Source organism: Nestor notabilis, unplaced genomic scaffold, assembly GCF_000696875.1.
Source record: "Nestor notabilis isolate BGI_N333 unplaced genomic scaffold, ASM69687v1 scaffold584, whole genome shotgun sequence".
NCBI lineage: Eukaryota > Metazoa > Chordata > Aves > Psittaciformes > Psittacidae > Nestor > Nestor notabilis.
The window spans coordinates 57910-79292 of NW_009925840.1; the positions used below are offsets into that span (position 1 = coordinate 57910).

The 21383-nt window shown below is 39.5% G+C and overlaps 1 protein-coding gene across 1 annotated transcript in view; it reads left to right on the plus strand.

Moving 5' to 3' along the window:
• The window catches only part of LOC104404705 (M-protein, striated muscle-like), a gene marked incomplete at its 3' end in the record, with an annotated part of 74655 nt that overhangs the window by 36875 nt on the left and 16397 nt on the right, over positions 1 to 21383 (plus strand). Inside the window, 18 exon segments of the mRNA XM_010013217.1 lie at positions 988 to 1184; positions 1944 to 2070; positions 2821 to 3005; positions 4363 to 4477; positions 7634 to 7790; positions 8885 to 8991; positions 9113 to 9157; positions 12770 to 12906; positions 13667 to 13811; positions 14427 to 14486; positions 14743 to 14810; positions 15379 to 15492; positions 16154 to 16241; positions 16953 to 16991; positions 17085 to 17190; positions 18920 to 19083; positions 20470 to 20506; positions 20822 to 20844. Of these exon segments, the coding sequence (XP_010011519.1) occupies positions 988 to 1184; positions 1944 to 2070; positions 2821 to 3005; positions 4363 to 4477; positions 7634 to 7790; positions 8885 to 8991; positions 9113 to 9157; positions 12770 to 12906; positions 13667 to 13811; positions 14427 to 14486; positions 14743 to 14810; positions 15379 to 15492; positions 16154 to 16241; positions 16953 to 16991; positions 17085 to 17190; positions 18920 to 19083; positions 20470 to 20506; positions 20822 to 20844 (1914 nt within the window).

Consider the following 21383-nt stretch of genomic DNA (forward strand, 5'->3'; position numbering starts at 1 on the left):
CAAGGCCTCTGAAGTGAGACTCAAAAGGCTTGTGCAAAGTGTTGAACAGAAAACAAAACAGAGGCACATGGGGCTAGCTGGCATTGATATAAAACATTAAAGACAAAAGCAAACATATAAGATGTAGGATTTCCACCAAAAGTAGGACTTCTGGTTTACAAGTCTGGCTCTTCACTGGTGCATGATGTATTGGGCGTGGGCAAGCATTTCCCCACTAGGTACAGAAAAGGCTTTATAAGAAAATGGGTTGGGATGAAGTTAATGATTTCTTTGTTGTTAAAAAAACCCATAAATAGAAAAGAAGATTATGCCACAAATTTTTTAATGTCAGTTCAATAACAGACATGTTCCATTTCTGGTCAGTCTACAGTGCCTATGATCACGCCTCCTTCTATTAAGGTAAGATCATGTGATGGGTGCAATGATAAAATTTGCACAGTATATAAATTAAGAAAAAAAAGGAAAAAGAATGAATAGATAAAGTCCATGCTCCGAAGGGAAGAATGTGGGCCTATTTAAAAAAAAAATAAACCAACCAAAACCCAACAAGCTAAAATGAATATTGTAGGTGTGAAAAAGGGTTTGTTTTCAGCAAAAGAAATCAAATCATTGCATCTTCTTCTTTTTTTTTTTTTTTACTTTCCTGTAATGTTAGTTTTAGTTCCTCATTTTTCACAGTTTTAAAGTGAGTCCTGATCACTTACATCAGAGCTGCAATTGCAACACATTCTTTCACCATGTATCAGCTTGCTTCTCAAAAACCAAATCGTCCTGAAAACTAATTCCTATGCAGTTTGGACTTCTTCATTTGGTTTATGGAAGCTTTTATCCTACATTTCTTATTCCAATTCCAGAAACTTCCCTTGACCACATAAATATTGTTCTAATTAGGAAATGCAGGATGGGAGCCATCTGAATACGCTAATTGAATGCCAGTCTGATTATTGAAATATTACTTCCTACTTACATGTATTCACATTGAAACAGCTGCTCCATCTCCGCCTTATGACATCATGGTACTCGAGAGTGTTCGTGACTCGATGGTATTAGGGTGGAAACAACCTAAAGTAACTGGTGGAACTGAAGTTACCGGCTACTACGTGAACTATCGTGAAGTGGTTGATGGAGTTCCTGGGAAATGGATGGAGGCCAACATTAAGGCCATTAGTGAGAGGGCATACCGGGTAAGTGGTTAACTTCTGTAATTGATGTGGGTGCAGACAATATTTCCAAAATGGATCTCAAAGATTTGGATAAATCATGGCTCAGTGTACAGATTGCTGTTCAGAGGGGTTTTTATCCATGAAGATACATTTATTTAGTTCTATTAAACTTCTCTGCAAAGCTGTTCTACAAACTTCTGTTTGTACACTGATCTGTTAGTCTGGCACCAGCTCTCATCTGTGAATTCACTACTGTAGACAGAGACTGATTTTTTTATGTCAGGCCCTCAACAAATGGCATTCCTAAAGGGTTTGGTGGACCTACCCCAGTGCTTACTGGTGCTGGAACCAGCTGTGTGCCAGCTGCACTTTGTGATCAGTTCTTGTCCTAATTTAGAGATAGTGCTGGCTACAACCTTGTTGAGCTGCTTTACAAATGAAAACCAATGCCAGGACTGAGTTTCACCCCACTGTGAGGACAACTCTTGCCTAAAGTGAACTTGCTCTGTATCATGAGACAGATTAATATGATTGTTGAGCAATACCCTACTCCCTTCCTGACTACCAAAGTGTCAATTGATGGGAAAAGTGGTTTAAAATTTGCATGTGGTAAGACCACTCACATGTGCTCCACCACTGATCAGAGAAAAAGCCAAGATAGTTACTGCCTTATGTATGATGTCAATAATGGTTTTATCTCTTCATGCACACAACACATGTTCATGTGTTCAATAAAGCCTTCATCCAAAGTTAGTAAGTGCCATCTTATTGATTATGCAGATTCAAAACCTGAAGGAAAACATGGTGTACCAGTTCCAGGTGGCTGCTGCTAACCTGGCTGGGGTTGGGACACCTTCCCAACCCAGCCAGCCCTTCAAATGTGAAGAATGGACCATTGCTGTACCTGGTAGGATCCTGAGTGGGAGGCGGAGGTTACACACTGCCCAGGGGTACTCTGTAATCAATTATCCATCTAAGTTCTCAATGCCTTCAGTTTCCAGGGGAGTCAACAGGCACTTAAGTTCATACCCAGGCTTGAATCTCCATCACTTTGATTTAGTACATTTATTAGTACATAACATATTAAACAACTCCTGTTTAATCAGCAGCATTTTACAAGCAGCTTGTATTTCATTATCTTTCCTGCTTGATTCCTGTACTGTGTCTGCCACTTTGCTTCCTAGTTTAAATGGTAGACACAAATATCTGCATAAGGTACAAGGTGGAGAAGAATGAGGTCCTGTAACCCTTGTCTAAGTGTATCACTTAAAGGACAGATTGCTGGCCCTTTAACACTTGTTGAAATGAATGAAAACAAACTCCATTGACTTCAGTGGACTTTAGAGCAGTCCTTGAAGCAGCACAATAGATTAATGATTAACTTATTTCCCTGAGTTAGGAGATTATTTGTCAGTTTTGTTTGTTCATGAATATTTGATCAAGATACCAGTCTCAACAAATTGGATTGTTTTTTGGGCTCGTCTTTTTAATAGGCATCAGTTGTATTTTATCAGGTCTAGATATGATACGGAGGAGTTGCACATGTTATGTCAGTTCTGGGTGTACAATATGATGTCTAGTTTTGGTTTCTGAAGTCTTACGCATTAGCTACTTTGGGATTTATTTTGATACCACAACTCCAACTTTTACCTTTCAGGGCCACCCCATGATGTCACATGCTCAGAAGTTAGGCAGAACTCTTTGGTTTTACTGTGGAAGGAACCAGTTTATACAGGTCGCAGTCCCATAGCTGGCTATTATGTCGATATGAAGGAAACTGAAGCAAAGGAGGACCGCTGGAAAAGTGTCAATGAGAAGCCACTTCAAAATAAATACTTGAAGGTAAACAGCTTAAGATTCAAATACTGGTATAACAGTATAACCTGGAGGAAGTCAGCCTTCAATAGCATCCTCATGTTCTGATCATGGTTCCATTTAAAGAAATACTTAGTAGGCTATGTTGTATTGAGGATATACACAATGTAATGCCTGTATAGTCAGACAAGACTAACTCAGAAGAGAATCTGGTATGACAAGCCTAAAAAAAGAAAGCACTGCCAAACCCAAATACCATTCTGTAACACAGGAGGCATCCCTAACATTTTCTGGCTCAAAGGGCAAGATATGTATCACTACACAAAAGCAGATAGCATAAAGCTAGATGTTATGATAATGTGGCAGGTGGTTATTTCGAATACAAAGTACCATCACCTCACATTTCACAGCAAGTTAAACCCAAGCTGTTTGCACTATTATGTCGCATCATTTTGTGGAATGACTTCTAAATAAGGAGTCAGCAGTGTCTCAGTTCCAGAGATATGCCTGAAGTAGGTTTGCTATTTGTGTGCTTTTCAGAATATTTGAAAGACAACTCACTTAAAAGTAGGATACTTCCATATATGTTTTGAAGGAGTAGTCACAGATGTTATAATGTATGATTCCTCAAGTCACTACAATTAAATCTGTACAATTAAATGCTCTCCTGTTTCTAAATAGGTATAGCTGGCATTTATTACCCTGATAATTTCATTTTTAAAAGATAGAATTTACCTGCAGTAAAAGACTGTGATGTTTCAGAGGTCAATGTAAATAAGTTAAAAACATCCTATTCAGCAACAGTGCTCCTCTTGTGAAGAAATCATAAAATCATAGGATCATAGAATGGTTAGAGATGGAAAGGAACTTAAATATCATCTAGTTCCAACCTAGAATCTAGTTCCAACCCCACCTGCTACTAGACCAGGTTGCTCCAAGCTCCCTCCAACCTGGTCTTGAACACTGCCAGGGACGGGGCAGACACAACTTCTCTGGGCAACCCATGCCAGTGTCTCACCACCTCACAGTAAAGAGTTTCTTCCTCATGTCTAATCTAAACCTTCTCTCTTTCAGTTTAAAACCATTCCCCCTTGTTCTATCACTACATGCCCTCTTCAGATTTCTTGTAGGACCCCTTTCGTAATGATGCTGTCTGAATGTTAGCTGTGCATACAAGGAAGGAGTGAGCCATACAGATTGGTCATGTCACTCTGGAATTGGGGAAAAAAAAAAGAAGAGGAAGAAATATTTATCAACTGGAAAAGAAACAAAACAAAAAAAGAAAGGAAATATAATTGTCAAGTGTTCAGACTGATCTGCAATAAGCATGAAATTAAAATCAGTGTTTTGTAACACATGGTACATGTATATTTGCTCCCTCCAGATAAGTGGCCTAAAGCAAGGTGTGAGCTATGTGTTTCGTGTGCGGGCAACAAACCAGGCTGGTGTTGGGAAACCATCAGATGTCACGAGTCCTGTCATAGCTGAAACACGACCAGGTTTGTTAGAAATACTTCCTCTTTTTCATCATATTTAAACAGGTTCCTGTTTGTGCTATGTGTTTACGTACAGGCTGCATTTGAACTGTCTGACCCCTCTCAAGTCCAACTTCTTTTCTAAGTAGGAAATGAATTGAGGGTCGTATCTTACTTTCTTGTCTGGTATACTTTAAGGTCAGAACAGATTTTCTTACCATAACTACAGCTTCAGGAATATAAAAAAAGATAATTAAATTGTTAGATTTGCATATATCATTTGCAATAAGTAGAGGACTCACTAAGATCAGCTCAACCACAAAACAGTATGTATGTAGATTTTGCCTATCCTATAGTAAACTAGCAGTTGTTCGTGCTTTGTTTTCCTTTCTTTAACCTAGTACTGTGCCTGAGAAAAGCATACAAGAAATTACCTTTTTTCCTTTGGCATTTGAAATAAAGGCTTTAAAAACACAGTGAAGTCACTTTGGAGATCACTTTCAGTAGGAATTCAAGTGCAACTGTTTGCTGGAGTCACCCAAAAGGTTGGCTCCACATCTGCAGATAAGGCATCCACAAAACTAAAATCCTTAAAAGTACTAAGAAAAGATAAAAGGCTTATTGAAAACATTATTTCAGAAAGCAGCCTCTTGGTGAGGTTTCTGTCTTTCTCACTCAAACCACATAAATCTCAACACCAATCATACGTTTGGTTTTTTTTTAATTACCACAAGTGTTTTGGTGTTGCCCAATGAATGCTGCCTTTATTACCATTTTGGATGGAGACAAAATATTGTCAGGTGTCTCCAGACTATTTCTGCTGGGATTTTACTTCTGGCAAATGTGTAAAATCTCAAAACAACTGAGCTTTCTAACCAGAGGATGTAAGTAAAAATATCCAAATTAAAATATTTGCTGTAATACAAATTGTATCAATTTTCGTTACTCAGTGAAATTGCATTCACTTTCTCTTGTTTGAAAAACATATTTAATTTTTACAGTTATCTCCTAAAATTAGGTTTAAAAACCATACCACACTAATCCAGGCTACTTTTGAGCTGTAACTTTATCTTTAGACAAAAGTGCTTTGGCATGTGTGGCTCTCACAGGAAACAGGGGAAACCCTAGAGGGGACTGCAGCTCTTCCCCATTGCTGCCCTTAATCCTTGTGCATCTTGCTGCAAAGCAAAATTAGATTCTGCTCCTGCATCAGTCGCTTGAGGAGGGCTTGAACCTCAGCTCGAACCTCAGAAATTAATGAAACCCTGTCCCATTCAACTTTTCTAGCTGCATTCAAAATGGTACCATTAACTACTGTTTTGAAGCTTCCTGCTTTATCTTCATGTTATCTCTTTCCTTTCAATGCAATAAACCATTCAGATAAATGGAGAGTTTTATATGACATCTAAGTATTTTATTTCTTACAATGACTTCAAGAGAAGCTCTGAATAATATGTTGAAACCACTAAGCTATCTAGAGGAGGGAAATTAAAATTGCTACTACTGCAGGGACCTCTTTGGTTGCACTTGGTAGGACAGGTGGAGAATTCTGGTCTGTAATTTAAAAAGATTTTTTTTTACTTGTATAAATATTACAGGTAAACACTATAATCACTTCTGGAAATAAATGCTATGCATTGTTATAGTAATGAGAATACTTCAAAAAAAATATAAAAGATCCTGTCCTTCAAACGAACCTTTTGGCTGTAATTCTTTGCACATTGCATAATCTGCCATCAACAGATTCATGTGCTAGTGGTCTACAGGGATCAAAACACTACCAAATGTCAAGTGATGAATTTGCATATAATCAGTTAAATTATAGAAAAATAGCAAATATGCTGCTGCCTAGTAAAATATTTGTGGACCTTAGACTTCATTTATCATATATTGGTACTTAATGTGTTTCCTTGCTGTGAGGGCTGGTAAGTAACAGTACAAAAATGGAGATATTAAATCTTTCATTAAATGGTTATGGCAAATTATAAATGCTAAGAAAGCTGCATGTACACAAATTGTCATTACAAGAGCTACTCACAGTGCTAGAAAGGACGACGAAAGACAGAAATCTGCTTGTATGCTTGAGGTTCATTAAGAATTATGCTAAAAATAAAGCATTTAATCTCAATGTCAGGAATAAGGATTTTGTTTTTAAGGTACAATACTTTGTGGAGGAAGTGTGTCATTAGTATTCTGGGCAGCCCAGAACTGTCTTAGGCTAAGTAATATAACATGAGTGCCTTATTCAGATGGGAGACCCAGCTCAGAGCTGTTCAGAAAAGGAGGCTGGATGTTCTCCAGCACCTCTCAGTGCACAAGCCCTCCCTGACATCCTGACAAGTTGTTGAAATGAAAGTTAACACCACAGATGCTGAGCTTGCCCAGCTGCCTGAGTCCCAGACAAAACGCCTTGTGCTTCACTGGTGTGCAAGGGGACAGGATGGAGGTGCCTTCAGGTTTCTGATCTGGGATTCATCCCTAGAACCTTTTAAAGGACAAACTGGGTCACCTTATCCAGCTGAAGGACTTTAGGTATTGGCAAAACAGGGTGGGCAACTTAAGCAGCTATTCTCTCCTTTGTGGGCCCAGGATTAATGCTGCAGACGGTGGCAGGGCTGGATGCCAAGCACAGCAATTAAACCAACCTCAAGGAGTAGAGCCAGTGCTACTGAAAATGTGCCTCTATTGCACAAGCGAGCACTGCTGCAGCAACTCGACAGTTTCCTCTTCTGGCTCCTGTACCTCTTCAAACACCCACAGTTGCACACTGTATTCCCTTTAGAGCTCTTACATTATTAGGGAAAAAGAAATTCATGCGGCATAATGAAAGCTCTGACTACCCTTTACCTTGAAAAATATTGCTACTTAATATTTCAAACATTTAGTGGATTTAGAGAGTTCTTTTTATTTTCCCCTTTAGGTTTTTACAGAACAAATATCATGATTCTCGTGTGCTTAGGCTTGCTCAAATAGATTAATTGATTTACAATGCTCTTTAATCTGTGGATTAGAATAAAAACTGTTTTTGAGAATCAAAGACTGAGGATGCCAAAGTTTGAAGCAATTTATGTGCCAGCTGAGAAAATGGCAAGGATTTGCTTAATCCACCCAATAAATGATATCTATACAAACTTGTTCGCTGGTTTCTCTAAGTGGAATTGCCTTGTTCTGCTCTTTCAGGAACCAAGGAAGTAGAGGTTGTTGTTGATGACAATGGAGCCATCTCCCTGAACTTTGAATGTGATCAAATGTCTCCAAACTCTAAGTTTGTTTGGTCCAAGAATTATGAACCGATTGAGGATGACTCTCGACTGAACATCGATACTAAAGGAGGAAAGTAAGAACCCTCGGGAACAGCAATAGTCAGGTGTTTGAGAGATCTAGACTCATCACAGAAATGCATCCTTTTGGATGTATGACCTCAGTCAGAGTTACTAGCAAGTCCATATGCAGACCATTTGGAAATTATAGCTTACACAGAATAAATCAGACTTCCTGCCTAGGCAATTTAGTTATATTTAAGAATAGGGAGAGAAAATCTGTGCTTTTTCATTTTATAACTTGTCAATCAAGGCAAATTATTATTATTTCTACTGTTGTTATTTTAATAATACATATTGTTACATTTTAAGAATCCTCAAAAGATAAAATTTTCTGGCTGCTTGCAAAATGCTTTTGCTATGTAACACTTGCAATCTTTGGAGGTGCTGGAGTAAGCAGGATCTGGCTGCTTGCAAAATGCTTTTGCTACGTAACACTGTTGCAATCTTTGGAGGTGCTGGAGTAAGCAGGACTCTCTTCTGATGGCATTACATGGTCTGATTCGGAAACTTCCATAATGCTTTCCAAGCTTACTTGTTTCTTCCGGCTTTTAACAGAGAGGAAGAAATGGCAAATGCACAGGCTCACCCTGTGAAGTGCCCATGCACTTTTCTAGTACTGAAACCATACAGAAAGAAACAGTGGCTTATCACACTCATGTTATTGCTTATGCAAATTGAATCAGCCTCTGCTTACAGCATCCTTCCACACTCATCAAAGACTTGACAACACAGCATCCATAGAATACCTGAAGTTGGAAGAGACCCATAAGGTTGTTAAGCATGCTTGAGCTTAAACTAGTTATCTCCAGTGGGTTTGGCACTATGTGAGAGTTGTGCCATCTTCATTTGTACCACACATAGTAGGACCTGCCCTGGCTTATACTGGCCAGAGGTGTGAGATTTGTGCCATCTTCATTTGTACCACACAGGGTAGGACCTGCCCTGGCTTATACTGGCCAGAGCCCCACATTTTCCTGTTCAGTCAGAGCAAAAGCTAATACAAGACTATTTTTATCTGGTGTTATAGACATAAAGGAGGGGTTTGGTTCAGACTGCTCTCATCTTTTTATCAAAATGTATGTTTCTTTGTTTCTTTGTTTTCTTAAAGGTCAAAAGCTACCTTTAAGGACCTTGGAGAAGAAGACTTGGGAGTTTACTCTTGTGTTGTTACAGACACTGACGGAGTTTCATCAAGCTACACAATTGATGAGGAAGGTAGACACAATGTCTATTAAGCATGCCTGTTTTGCTTTCACACATGATTTTCCCTGCTGCTGTGCCTGTCAGATGCATAAGGCATGCACACCTTGTATTATTTCTTTTCTGTCTTTTGCAGAAATGAAACGCCTGCTTGCTCTGAGCCATGAACGCAAATTCCCAAGTAAGTGAACCAAACATGTCTGTAGGGGAGAGTTTCGCATGCAGTGGGGTGTTACAAAGCTCCTGTCACCATCAGGTGGGGAAGTCATTACAGTAATTTCAAGTGAAAGTAGTTTTGCATTTAAAATCTAAGTTTCCTTCCCCCCCCCCCTTCTTTCAGTATATTTGTGTATTACTGATGTTCTTCCCAACCTGTTTCAGGGTATTTATTGGTCTAGGCATGTAATAAATCTATATAACAGTTGGAAAATAAGTATCCCATTGGCTTTGTTTCTTCTGCAGAATAGCCTTTTATACTTACTCTGCATACCTAACCTGATTTGAAAACCAGAAGTTGAAAAACTCTCTAACTTTGCTCCAAATTCAAAGTTAACAAAGCAGGCAACTGTAGTAAATTCAGCTGTAATGATCTATATATTTAGAACTTTCCTGTTGAAAATTCATTCCCTCCTTCTTTCTGTAACACTTGACAATATGAACATCCTTCCTGCTGCTTGGGATGGTATTTTTGTCAACTCCACAGACCTCCCATACATTTGTGATATCCTGGTAATAGCACAACTTGGTTATTTTTCACTGGAATGTAACTTGAATAATTGGTGAAAAACAAAAAAAATTGGATTGTATAATGATTCCTATTACACACAATGAGACAAAACCTAAACCTGGCTTCATCTTTTCCCACAACATTCTTCTTTTTTTTCATTCCAGTCACTAAAACTCCTGTCTGTGTTTTGACATCTTCAGCTTCGTGCATGCACTGTTGACACTTCTGCCAGCTCAGCCTATATCATGCCTCTTAGCCCAGTCAAAACTTGGCTAAACAAATAGCCTGTCTTTTTGCCCACATCATTTCTCTTTCTCATTTCCTTCCGTGTCTTTTTCATACCAGCTTTATTCCTCTCAACATATCGTATCACCTTTTGACATCTTAATGACAGCCCAAGCATCCCCTTGTTTACTCCTGCTCCTCCTTGTTCTTTCCTCCTAATTATGTCTTCACACTGAAAGTTAGTCATCGCAAAACGTTGATGTTGTCACATGTCCTTACTTGCCCTGACCTTTCTGAGTCCTCTTGCAATCTCTGTGTTCATAACTAATGTCACAAAATAAGCTCCTCAGGACACAGATCACGTCTTCTTTTTGCATCGTATTAGCTAACAGTACACTTCTAGTTGTGCATGAGCTTCCAGGAGGCACAGGCAAAAAGGGATATCACTGCGGAACATATCCGCAAGGACAAAACTGTCTTACTCGGTTTGGCCACTCCAGGCCCTGTGGACACAAAAAAAATTACAAATCTGGCTGTGCCTATGAGGCTAGAAAAATAATAATGACCTCCTGTGGATCAACATGAAACCTTAGTTCTATCCCCAGATAATCTATTTGAGGATTACTTGAATTCTCAAAAAAGGCTTAGTTGCTAGGCATTTCTGATTCAGCACATGCTCTTGCCTGCTGCTTTGTTTGGACTTCTGAGCTGCATTAATTGTAACTTCTGCTTAGAAACATCTGCAGCCAGTAACTCCATAGGAAAATGGGTTGCTTGAATAATGCAGCCTTACAGAATGCAACTACGTATGGGTGCGATAGTGTATTGGTTCTAGGTAAAAATAAATTGTTCCAACTCTACAATTTAGTAACTGCCCGAGGACTCTCTGTCAAGTGCTCACAGTAATTTGTGATGCTATACAAATAGGATGTAAAGCCTTGTAAGCATGATTGCTGGAAAATGCCTGAAGTAACTCTCAGATGGTGCTTATGGAAATATTTTAAAATAAGACTTTGCTCATGGAGGACTGTAACACAGATTCATCCTTTGTCTCACTTCATGAGAAGTGATCAGCCTGTTCTCCAAAAAGAATCCTCTTGCAACCTTTCAGCCCTTTATTTAACAGCTTCTGAGATACCTTCCTTTCTCCCATGTTAGACTAAGATATTCATAGTTAATTACATGCAAATCAAGTGTGGGTTTAAAATTGTCATAGAGCTGACAGCAAGACAAAGGCAGTGCAGCCTGATGTCTATTCACATCCTCTCTCTCTTGCTTCCACTTGCTCTTGTAGCATTTCAGTTGCTTTGTTTTGAGAAATTATACAAGACCTGAGATTCCTTCTGTTTCTTATGCGCAAAGTGGTGCGCTGGGAGAGGAAGCTTCACGCAGACCATTTGCTCTGCTGGAGCACACAGCTGTGGGGTTATTCTTTGCCCTGCTCCCGCGTGGTAATACTGTCCCTCCAGGCTCCAGCCTTTCCTCTCTCTGGTTAAGCCTGTGCCTTTTTCATTGTTCTCCTTTTTCTCCTGTGACTGTCACCTTATTTTCACCAGAGACAGGTCCTGTGCCACTCAGGCACCAAAAGCACACATGCTTGTGTGGGAGGATGTACATGTGGCAAAGGGGTGAGCAAGCAAAAGGAAGATGTGGGGGGGTCCGTACCCCTAACTTTGTTCGGCAGTGGGGTGGGATGGCAGCTCTGCTGCAGAAGACACCCCAGTTGTGTAGGATGGTACAAGCAGAAAAAGGACACCTCTGTCCCGGTCCCCTCCTGCTGTATCTGAGCCTTTGCATACACAGAGCCAAAGAAACAACCCTGCCCTGGGATTTGTCGGGGAGGAGGTGTGTCTTTATGCTATCATCAGACTATATCATCAAGCATTTTGCAATGTGTTTGTACAGTGCCCTCAGCTGTTCCATGTTACACCCTAGCAATGCAGACTTTACACTGCTGTGAAAGTAGAGACTGGGGGAGAGTTCATGTACAGCATACGTACTCTCCAGAGTATGATTTTTGTTGAGAATCTGACCGTCACCTAAGACAGCTAAAAATGATGGAAGCCAATAAAATGAACAATATGCCCCAGTATCAGAGTCTAAATGCTTATGTTTAATGTTGCGAAGATAGGCTAACAAGAAGTTAAAATAACAGCAATGGGAGGACTTTTACTATCTAGAACAAGGAAAAAAAGAAAAAAAAAGACTAATATTACCTATGCTACAGTACTCTTCATATGATTTTTTTTTCCTGCTAACACAAGGAATTGGTCTACATGTGGGGGATTTCCATTATCCACAGGTAAACAAAATGAACTGGAGAGACCGAGGGGGTGTTATAATACTTGGTGGATTCTGGAGGTGGAAGTTGCACTCAGCAAAAGATCAGAGTGCTTACAGAAATCAGCAGCTGACCTTCTGTCGTCATACTTGGGTTTTTTTTGTTTTTCTTTTTCTGCTGAGTCAGTTCATTGTCTTACAGTAATATTGTTAGGCAAGTCATTAAACATGGGTCTGCACCATACAGATGCACATCATGCTGCAGAGATACTTGCAGTTTACCTTTGAAATAACCTTCTGTTAAAATGGAGCATAACTCAAATCCTGAACGCTTCCAGTCTGTAGACACCTAGTGATTGAAGGCTCAAAACACTAAATCTTGTCTGTCATCCTGTGTCTATGTGGGTGGAAAGGCATTCTGTCTATATGAAAAGCTATCATAGGCTAGTTACCTTGCACACAGTAACCAGTATGAAAAGAAGTGGCTTTCTGATTATAGAAGAAAATAGTTGTTGGGCACAGGCAAATTATATGCTTCATTCTTTTCTTTCTTGTTTGTAGCTGTCCCACTTGCCTCTGAGTTGGCAGTGGAAATCTTGGAAAAAGGGGAAGTGAGATTCTGGTTGCAAGCTGAAAAACTGTCTGGCAACGCAAAGGCCAACTTTATATTTAATGATAAGGAGATTTTCAATGGAGACGTAAGTCTTTTCATTGCTTATATGTGTTTGCATTTTTATAAGTACCAATGAGCGTTAATGTCTGTCTCCAATATACTTCCAACTAGTGTTCCGCACTAATGCATTTTCATGGGAGCTTCATTAGAAAGATTTTGTCCATAGTTCTGAGCTCCAAATGAGTTCTTCTAGATGCAGTTTACAAAGTGGAGTTAAATGATTTCCTATCACCTTTGTGAGTACCATGCATTCTCTTAACTAGTGGGGACCATTGGAGTCCCAGGTAAGCAGCTACTGTGGTCTTCAAGGAGTCACTGCAGTAGACCAGATTCATTCCATCCTTCATCTGTGGCCCTAGAATACCCTTGTGGTTTGTTGTTACGTCTCTCTGCTGTCTGAAGGAGCTTATTGCACCAAACGAGAATTCCCAAGTGGTTGTTTCCAGCAGCAGGACTTGTTACTCCCAATGACATGACATGGCATGCTTTTATTAAAACATCGAAGAAAGTCTTATTCTGAAGAGGTGCAAGTCTAAGTCTTTCCAATGAAAAAGAGCACAGTAATCACTGTACAACAGGCATGTCACATGCTTTTATAGCATCAGTAAATAGGCTTCACCTTTAACAGACTTCTTATTTATTTGGTTGTACTAGAGATAGTGCTAGAGATAGTGGGAATCTGTATAAAGAAAACAGAATTTCAGCTGAAGACACCATATAACATTTGACAGATATTTACTGACTCTGATATCCATTATTTGTTTCCTTACTTTCCATTCCTGAAGAAATATAAAATGAAGGTGGACCAGAAGACTGGCCTTGTTGAAATGATTATGGATAAACTTGAGGACAAGGATGAAGGGACTTACACTTTCCAACTGCAGGATGGAAAAGCAACCAATCAATCCAGCCTTGTCCTCATTGGTGATGGTGAGCTAATTTATATTGCCCAGTAGGGTGGAAAAATAATACTGACATTACCTCAGTTGTCATCTTCATTTTGCACTGTTTTCAATACAATAGATGTTCTGGTGGTCTTTCATGTCGCAGTACTTGTCTGTCTCATAAAGGTCAGGGCATGTGTGTGAACTGAAATTTTTAAAGTGCTGGGAAGAAGGGGAATTGTTATAGAACTGTAAATATTGCAGCCTGTCATGGTTTGCTTCTCTACGGGTGGAACGAAAATTTCCCATGTAAGAAGCCCCTTCAGTTGGGAACAAGTAGCTGCACTTTTTAGAGCTTGAGCAGCTTGCTGACTCTGCTGGTGCTAATTTGCCTTCCTATCAGGAGCAGAAAGTAGCTGTATGATTGGGGATTATGCTTCATCAGACATGACACATTAAACTCCTGATGTCTGCAAGCAGCTGGGGAAGTTGAGTTAGCTGTAATCAGCTTCTGACACTTTGAAATGTTCAGTGAAAGCCTGAGCCTATGGCAGGATTCTTACTGGCCTCCAAAGAACAGAGTTGCAGCTAATTGAGTTCAGTACCATACAAATAACACATGATGTTTAATCTTGTATTTCTTGCTGGTTTTAATTCCTAGTATTCAAGAAGCTGCAGGATGAAGCAGATTTCCAGAGAAAAGAGTGGCACAGGAAACAAGGTGATAATATGGATATTTGTATGAATCTCATATGCACTAATCTGTTAAGAGTTTGTTTATATTTATGTATGTTAATTTGAAGTAGATGGGGTTTGTTCTGTTGTATGGTTGATTACCTTCTGAAGGAGAAATAGGAAAAAATAAAACCACGTTAAAAGATAACAGTATTCTTGTCAAGAAAAACACATTTGTCTTTGGTTTTGTATCATGAATACCATTGATGTGACCTTTAAAATACATCTGTAATCTTAAACAGGTCCTCATTTTGTGGATAAACTGGGATGGGAAGTTACTGATGACTGTAACGTGATGTTGAAATGTAAGGTAAGGGACAAAGAAAACCTTGAGTACAATGTTCAAAGCACCTTGACCTACCACTACTTAGATGGTGAGGGTGGGAAGGGACTTAAGACAAGCCCTTTGCTTTTGTACCAATATGCCCAATGGCATATTGGATAATGACAGAGCCTCTCAGGAGTAATCACGCTCATTGTGAGTAACAAAATCCCTTGAAATATAGCTTGCACTTTTTTCTTCAGGTCTGTCAACCACCCACCCAGGAAAAGGCATTTGAATAAGAATGACAAGTCTTTGTAAACCCTGGGACTTTCTCTTTTTTGGCTGCTTTACGTGTGTAGAAATCCCCTGGGCAGAATCCATGGTTCCCTGGGCTCCTTGAAGCTGTCAGCAGTCCTTTTCTTTCTCTTTTCATCCCTGCTGGTTCCCTCTTGCATCTCTCATTTTAAAATGAAGGCCTGCAATTACTCATTGCAATTAAGTTGTAAAGCTTGCTGATCTTTTATGAGAGACTTGAGCAGGCTAACTCATGCAACACTAAGTTCCCCTACTCAGATAAAGAGAATAATTACAATATGGTTTTCATCCATCCTAGGTGGCTAATATTAAGAAGGAAACACACATCCTATGGTACAAAGATGACAGGGAGATAATGGTAGATGAAGAACATGACTTTAAAGATGGCGTGTGTACTCTGTTGATATCAGAGGTGAGTGACTGTCCTCGTTAGCCCTCAGCTGAAAGCTGTGTTATGAATTCAGATGTGTGATATGATCTAATCTGATATTTCAGCAAAACAACAAAAAAAGGAAGTGGGTTTTAAAAATGGAAAAACAAGGCGTCTGTGTTTTAGCTAAAGCAAATGTCTATAGCTGCTCATTCAGATTTTCAGGAAATGATGACAGAGGAGATAATAAGCTTGTCACTTCCTCTGCATGTCAGTTTAACAGCAGAATGAGACTACATTTATGTTTCAAACGGCATTTGGAAATCACTTGTCTCTCAGGCTTTCAGTGGACCACCCTCTTGGAGTCATTTTGGTCTGGTCCATACCCAGCCTTGCTGCAGACTCCTGGGGGACTGACCTGCATTCACCACTTCATCTCTTCACTCTTGGTTCTTTGGCTGTGGAAGAGAGGAAGTGTCAGGGTGCCCTGGGGCTGGAGACTTCCCTGCGTATGTAGCCCGGTACCTCTCAACCAAGGCCCATCCCACCACCCCAGCCAGGAGCTGAGCAGCTGTGGGCAGCCCCAGCCCTGGGCATCAGGCACCTCCCTGGGGACAGGGATGGGACTTTATCTGGGTTCTGAATTCTAGATTTTTCTACAGTAACTGTTCTGAAAACTGGTTTTACTGTTATAATATTGCAGTTTTCTAAGAAAGATGCTGGCACTTACGAAGTCATATTGAAGGATGACAGAGGAAAGGACTCCAGTCAGCTAAAGCTGAAGGACACAGGTCAGAGCCACTTTCTACATGCCACCTGTCACACCTGCTCACAGCCTGAGTGCTTGCCTACAAGTGGGTTCAGGGTAATACAGGCAACTGCATGTGTCGCCTTTCTGTGGCTTTGCTCCTTCTGTGTACAAGATCATCTCATTAGAAAAAGTGAGATTTTTCAGTTCAAATAATGTTTAAATACAGCTTATTGTATCTGGATTCTGTATAATGGTAACAGGCTTCTTCAGGAGGTCATCAGTAATGTAAGTCTACAAGTATAAAAAGAAACTATAGAACCAGATAATTTTACAAGATTTCACATTTTTATTATGTTTTGCCATTTAGGGGCCTTTCCACTCATTGTGATTACTATATTTTTAAAATTTCACTTAGGTTTCCAAGCAAGTGGGAACAAACCCTGTCCATTAGAATGTATATAGATGGGTTGTCATTCCAACTGAATACTGTCATTTACAAAACCAAAATAGAATAATACAGTTTCGTTCAGCTGCAGCAGTATTCATCGAGGCTGCAGTTATATGAAGTCTGCAAATTGTGGAATAACAGGCTATATTTTTGCATCATGTAGATTTTTAGAATGCTTTATAAGGCATTTTTTCTTTTTCAAACCTACTGGGGGAGAATATTTCAGAGCCAGTACTTGTCCTATTATTGACTGTGCTTGAGCTGCAGACACAGAGTCTTAGTCTCTGGATTTTATTTCCACAGCTTTTGCAGATCTGATGAATGAAGTATGCAGAAGGATTGGTAAGCACTTAATTCTCTTTTCAACTGAATGACTCATTGTGACACACAATGAGTGGCTGCACGGCTGAATAAAACCATGTGCTCTTCTTTCAGCTTTATCTGCAACAGACCTGAAAATCCAGAGCACAGCTGAGGGTATCAGGCTGTACTCCTATGTTACTCATTATGTGGATGATCTGAGAGTAGGCTGGGTGCACAAGTAAGTACACAAAACTTGGCAAAAGTCAGTGCAATTTTGTTCTTATAGACTCAGGAAAAAAAAAAAGGATATATGTCAGAGGCGTTTTTCATGAGTCCTCCTTTCATATGAGTTAGTTTCTGTGAATTACAACCATGTGGAACCAGTACAAGAGTCAGGTGTTGGTAGTGCAGGGACCTCCTTTTGTTTTCCTCATAAGACAGAGTCCCATGCCATGGGATGCTGCCAGGGCCGTACTGCTTCAGAGCACTTCCCATCTCAGGAATGGGAGCTGCATCTTTTCCTGAATCAATTTTAAGGAATGATGTAAACATAACCTGAGAGATACCTTCAGAGATACCTACCTGGGAGGTCTGCTTGTGTAGAAGCTACAGTTCACAGGAACTGGAACAATCAGGCACATCCTCTAAACACATCGGTTCTTGGTCAGGAGGCAAAGCAAGTTCCAGAGTGTGCCCAGGGCAGTAAAATGCAGATGGCCCCTCCTGTGAGCACTACAGACCTAACCAAGACAGACAGAAGGACTGAGATTTTTAAAAAGAATTTGAATGCTCAGCTCCCCATAAGATTAATGAGAGTTGCATATCCAAATCCATGAGACAGCTTTGAATTCTCAGCCAGCACAAACAGCAGGCACTGGAAAACCCAAAGAAGTAAACAACTTAGATTGCTTCAAATATATCATTACTATTCTTGCTGTTTCACTTCCTGTGGACATGGTAGCAGTTAGTCTTTAGGATGGAATGTGAATTACTGATCTCTCAACAAAATGAGGCCCAGAATACCCAGGATGTGCTGTAGCAGGCTGTCTATAATTATTGACACTGATGCTAACCAGCAACCTTGTCAGAGAAATGAAAGCAGTTTGAGGTTTTCCTGTTTCTTGGCACTCATTTGGGCCTAGTATCACTAGAAGTCCTAAGTATTTCAAAACTGTAAATGAATATAAAATATTCTGGGTTTTTTCCCCTCTCTCTTAAATTTGTCCTTCTTTCTCTTTCTCTGTCTTTTCTATTTAAGTTTTAGAAACTAATTTCATCTTGAAGCACATCAAATTAATCTAGCAAAAAAAGTTCTTTGTGCTTCCAGTATATTTGAAATTATGAGTTTAAAGATCAAAAGAAAATTAGTTGCTTATTTGACAAATATATTTTCCTTCATCCAGGGCAATTAACTGCTGAAAAAATAACTAATTAACTGCTAGGAAGCTGAGAAATTGACACTTTATGTAGAAGAAGATATACGTAGGTCAAAGCAAGTTTAACTGTAAATGTCAAAGCATAAGAGAGCATCAGAAAACATTCCAACTGGACAAACATCACAGAAGTGTGTGTTTTTTGTAGGTACAGCCCTGTACAGTTTTGTTTTGCCTAAACAGAAATAAATCTATGCTAAAAAGAGAACTTGAATGTTTGAGAATGCATGCATTACCCTTCAGAGATCTGGCTTTAAAGTTATGTAAGTCTTCTACAGCTCAGGTCACAGACTAAGGTGCATAATGTTTGTGCAGGCTTTGAGGAGAGCTAGACCTTGAACAGCAAAAGACTGCCAAACCAATTATGTCCAGTTGGCCCACAGCTTTAGCAAGAATTTGAATTCAGAAGTTTCAAAATATGGTAGCATACTATAGCAGCTTGGAAATCTGCAGAGGTACTCAGGGACTCAACATGAGCAAATCCCATTTATAGTCCAGTAAAACAACAGGGTGACATTGTTTTGTGTTTTTCAGCGATACACAGATTAAGTTTACAGACCGAGTGAAGACTGGTGTCACCGGGGAGCAGATCTGGTTGCAGATCAGTGAGCCAACTCCACAGGATAAAGGCAAATACACAATGGAGCTCTATGATGGTAAAACAGTACACAAGAAGACAGTGGATCTTTCTGGACAAGGTAGGCCATTCCCTCTGCTAACGTCATCTGTATGTGGGCATTAAGCTGCGGTAGGGTAGGAGCACCTACAGCAGGATCTTGCTACAGACCTGTTACCCCTTGGGTTGTACGGTCTGTGTGCATACCCAGCAGCCTGGCAGTGTTTGTGGGGACAGTGCAATTTTTTTTCCCCAATCTGTGTTCTCGGATCCTAACTTACGAAGAGCTTTTTCCTATTCCAAATACCCACTTATAGTTTGCCTACTCAGACATCAGCCCAGCTTCTGAGCTATCTTACAAAATCCCTTGTGTTACTGGCATTGATTGGCAGGTTTAAATACAAGTTGTGGCACTGAATGCTTTCTGTATCTCCCCCTTCCAAGTAATATTTGGAGGAGGAAGTGAAGAACAAGTTCATTCTGTTACTTTGCTACTGTTATTTCTTTGATGGATATAACAAGGCTCCTTATAATTCAGAGATGTCAAGACCTTTCATCATCATGATGAAGGACTGCTAAGGAAACAACTAGAATTATTTGGATTGACTGTTGGAAGCTTTTACTCTGAGAGACATCTCAGATCCTAAGGAACAGATTAACTCCTTCCACACTGTTGAGTTTCCACCCCCCGTCGTTCCCAGCCCTAAAGCTTCACTTAGGGTCTGCAAGCTCTGTGTAAGGGCACTAACCTTATAATCATCTCCATTTTCTATACTCTTATCTCCATTTACTGAGACCTCTTCTTCCCTTTCAAGCGGGAGAGGTTGACCTCCCACACGATGGTAGCTTAGCCTGAATTTACAAAGGAGACAACAGTTTGCCATTTGGTTTGCTCACGGCCATCAGTGTGACATTTCAGAGCAGATGTGAAAAGCACTTGGGAAAAAGAGGTTGCTTGTATTCTGTGTGCCAGTGTTCTCTGAAGTGGGGTATGTGCAAGATGAGCTGCTGGGGTGCAGGAATAAAAGAAGAGAAATTCAGTAGTACATCTATATAATTTATATATAAATATACATATATTGGGGGTGAATACTCAAAAAAGTTTTAGATAGGGATGTACGATTGAAAAAATTTGGGAGACCACTACTATAAGCAATCATTTAGGTGGTTTCTTCCTCTCTTTTGTGAAATTACTGTAGCCTACTGTTCTCTTGCTATTTCTTTTCTTAAAGCCTGACTTTGAGAAGAAGTATGGTTATGCATTCATGTGTATATATAATAGACTCCTTATACAAGATGGCCTTTATTAGCTGAACAATTCAGTATTTTAATGCTTATACAATTCACATGCATCCATCCATTATTATATCTTTAATGATGTCTACATCTTTAATTTATTTCTACATTTTTAATTAAATTGGTAATGATTGATCTCTGATCTTTAAAATTGACTTTTCTCTTTACAAAGCATTTGATGATGCCGTTGCTGAGTTCCAGTCATTAAAGTAAGTATTATGCCATCTAAATATAGTAATGGCATAATGGCCATAAAATAAAAACAGTATTTGTTTGTTTTGCGCTGAAGCTAACTGTATCCTATGAAACAAATATTAGTCCTACAGAAGCCTGTAGGAGTTTTGCATGTGACTTCTTTGTTGTAACTCTTATGTAACAGGTAATGAAAAAAAAGCAGTATTGCCAGATGATGAGAGAGGTTTTCCTTAACAGATTAAAGGCAGTTAAAGATAAGCTATTTTTATATCACTCTAAGTAAACCGTAACTGAAATTGAACTTTCTTTTTCATTTCTTTCAACTCTAGGCAAGCTTTAATTGCAGAGAAAAGTAAGTGGACCTTCTTTGACATTGTTTGCCATAAACTGTTTATGGTTTTCTTCCTCTCTAGGAAGGATGTGTGTTCAGAAAGAAAGGGCATGTATACATGTGTATATGCATGTGCTTATCCTAAAATGTGTTTGACCTTACACCAAGGAGAAGCAAAGAGAGCAACTTTTTAGTCAATCAACATTGGTGCGCATTGCAGCTAATCACATCATAGTTATATTGATTTTTCCCATTTAAGCTCCTGTTCTTGTTACCAGTTAGCCTGCTCTAAAAATTAGCTTTATTGCTGAGATCTCTCATACATGTTCTCTGCACAAAAGTCAGTTTGTTTTCAAAGATCGAGGAAATAACTTTGCTCGTTTTGAACTATCATCTAAAATGTCAAGTGACTGCATTACATACAGAAATGGGTAAGAAAACAGCAGCAGCTTTTGCATTGCTTAAACACAGATCCCTGAATCTTCTCCTGCTTCTCCCCATGTGTCAATTCCACCATAGCTATTAAAATAAAGATAGGTATTGATTACTTAAGGAGTAAA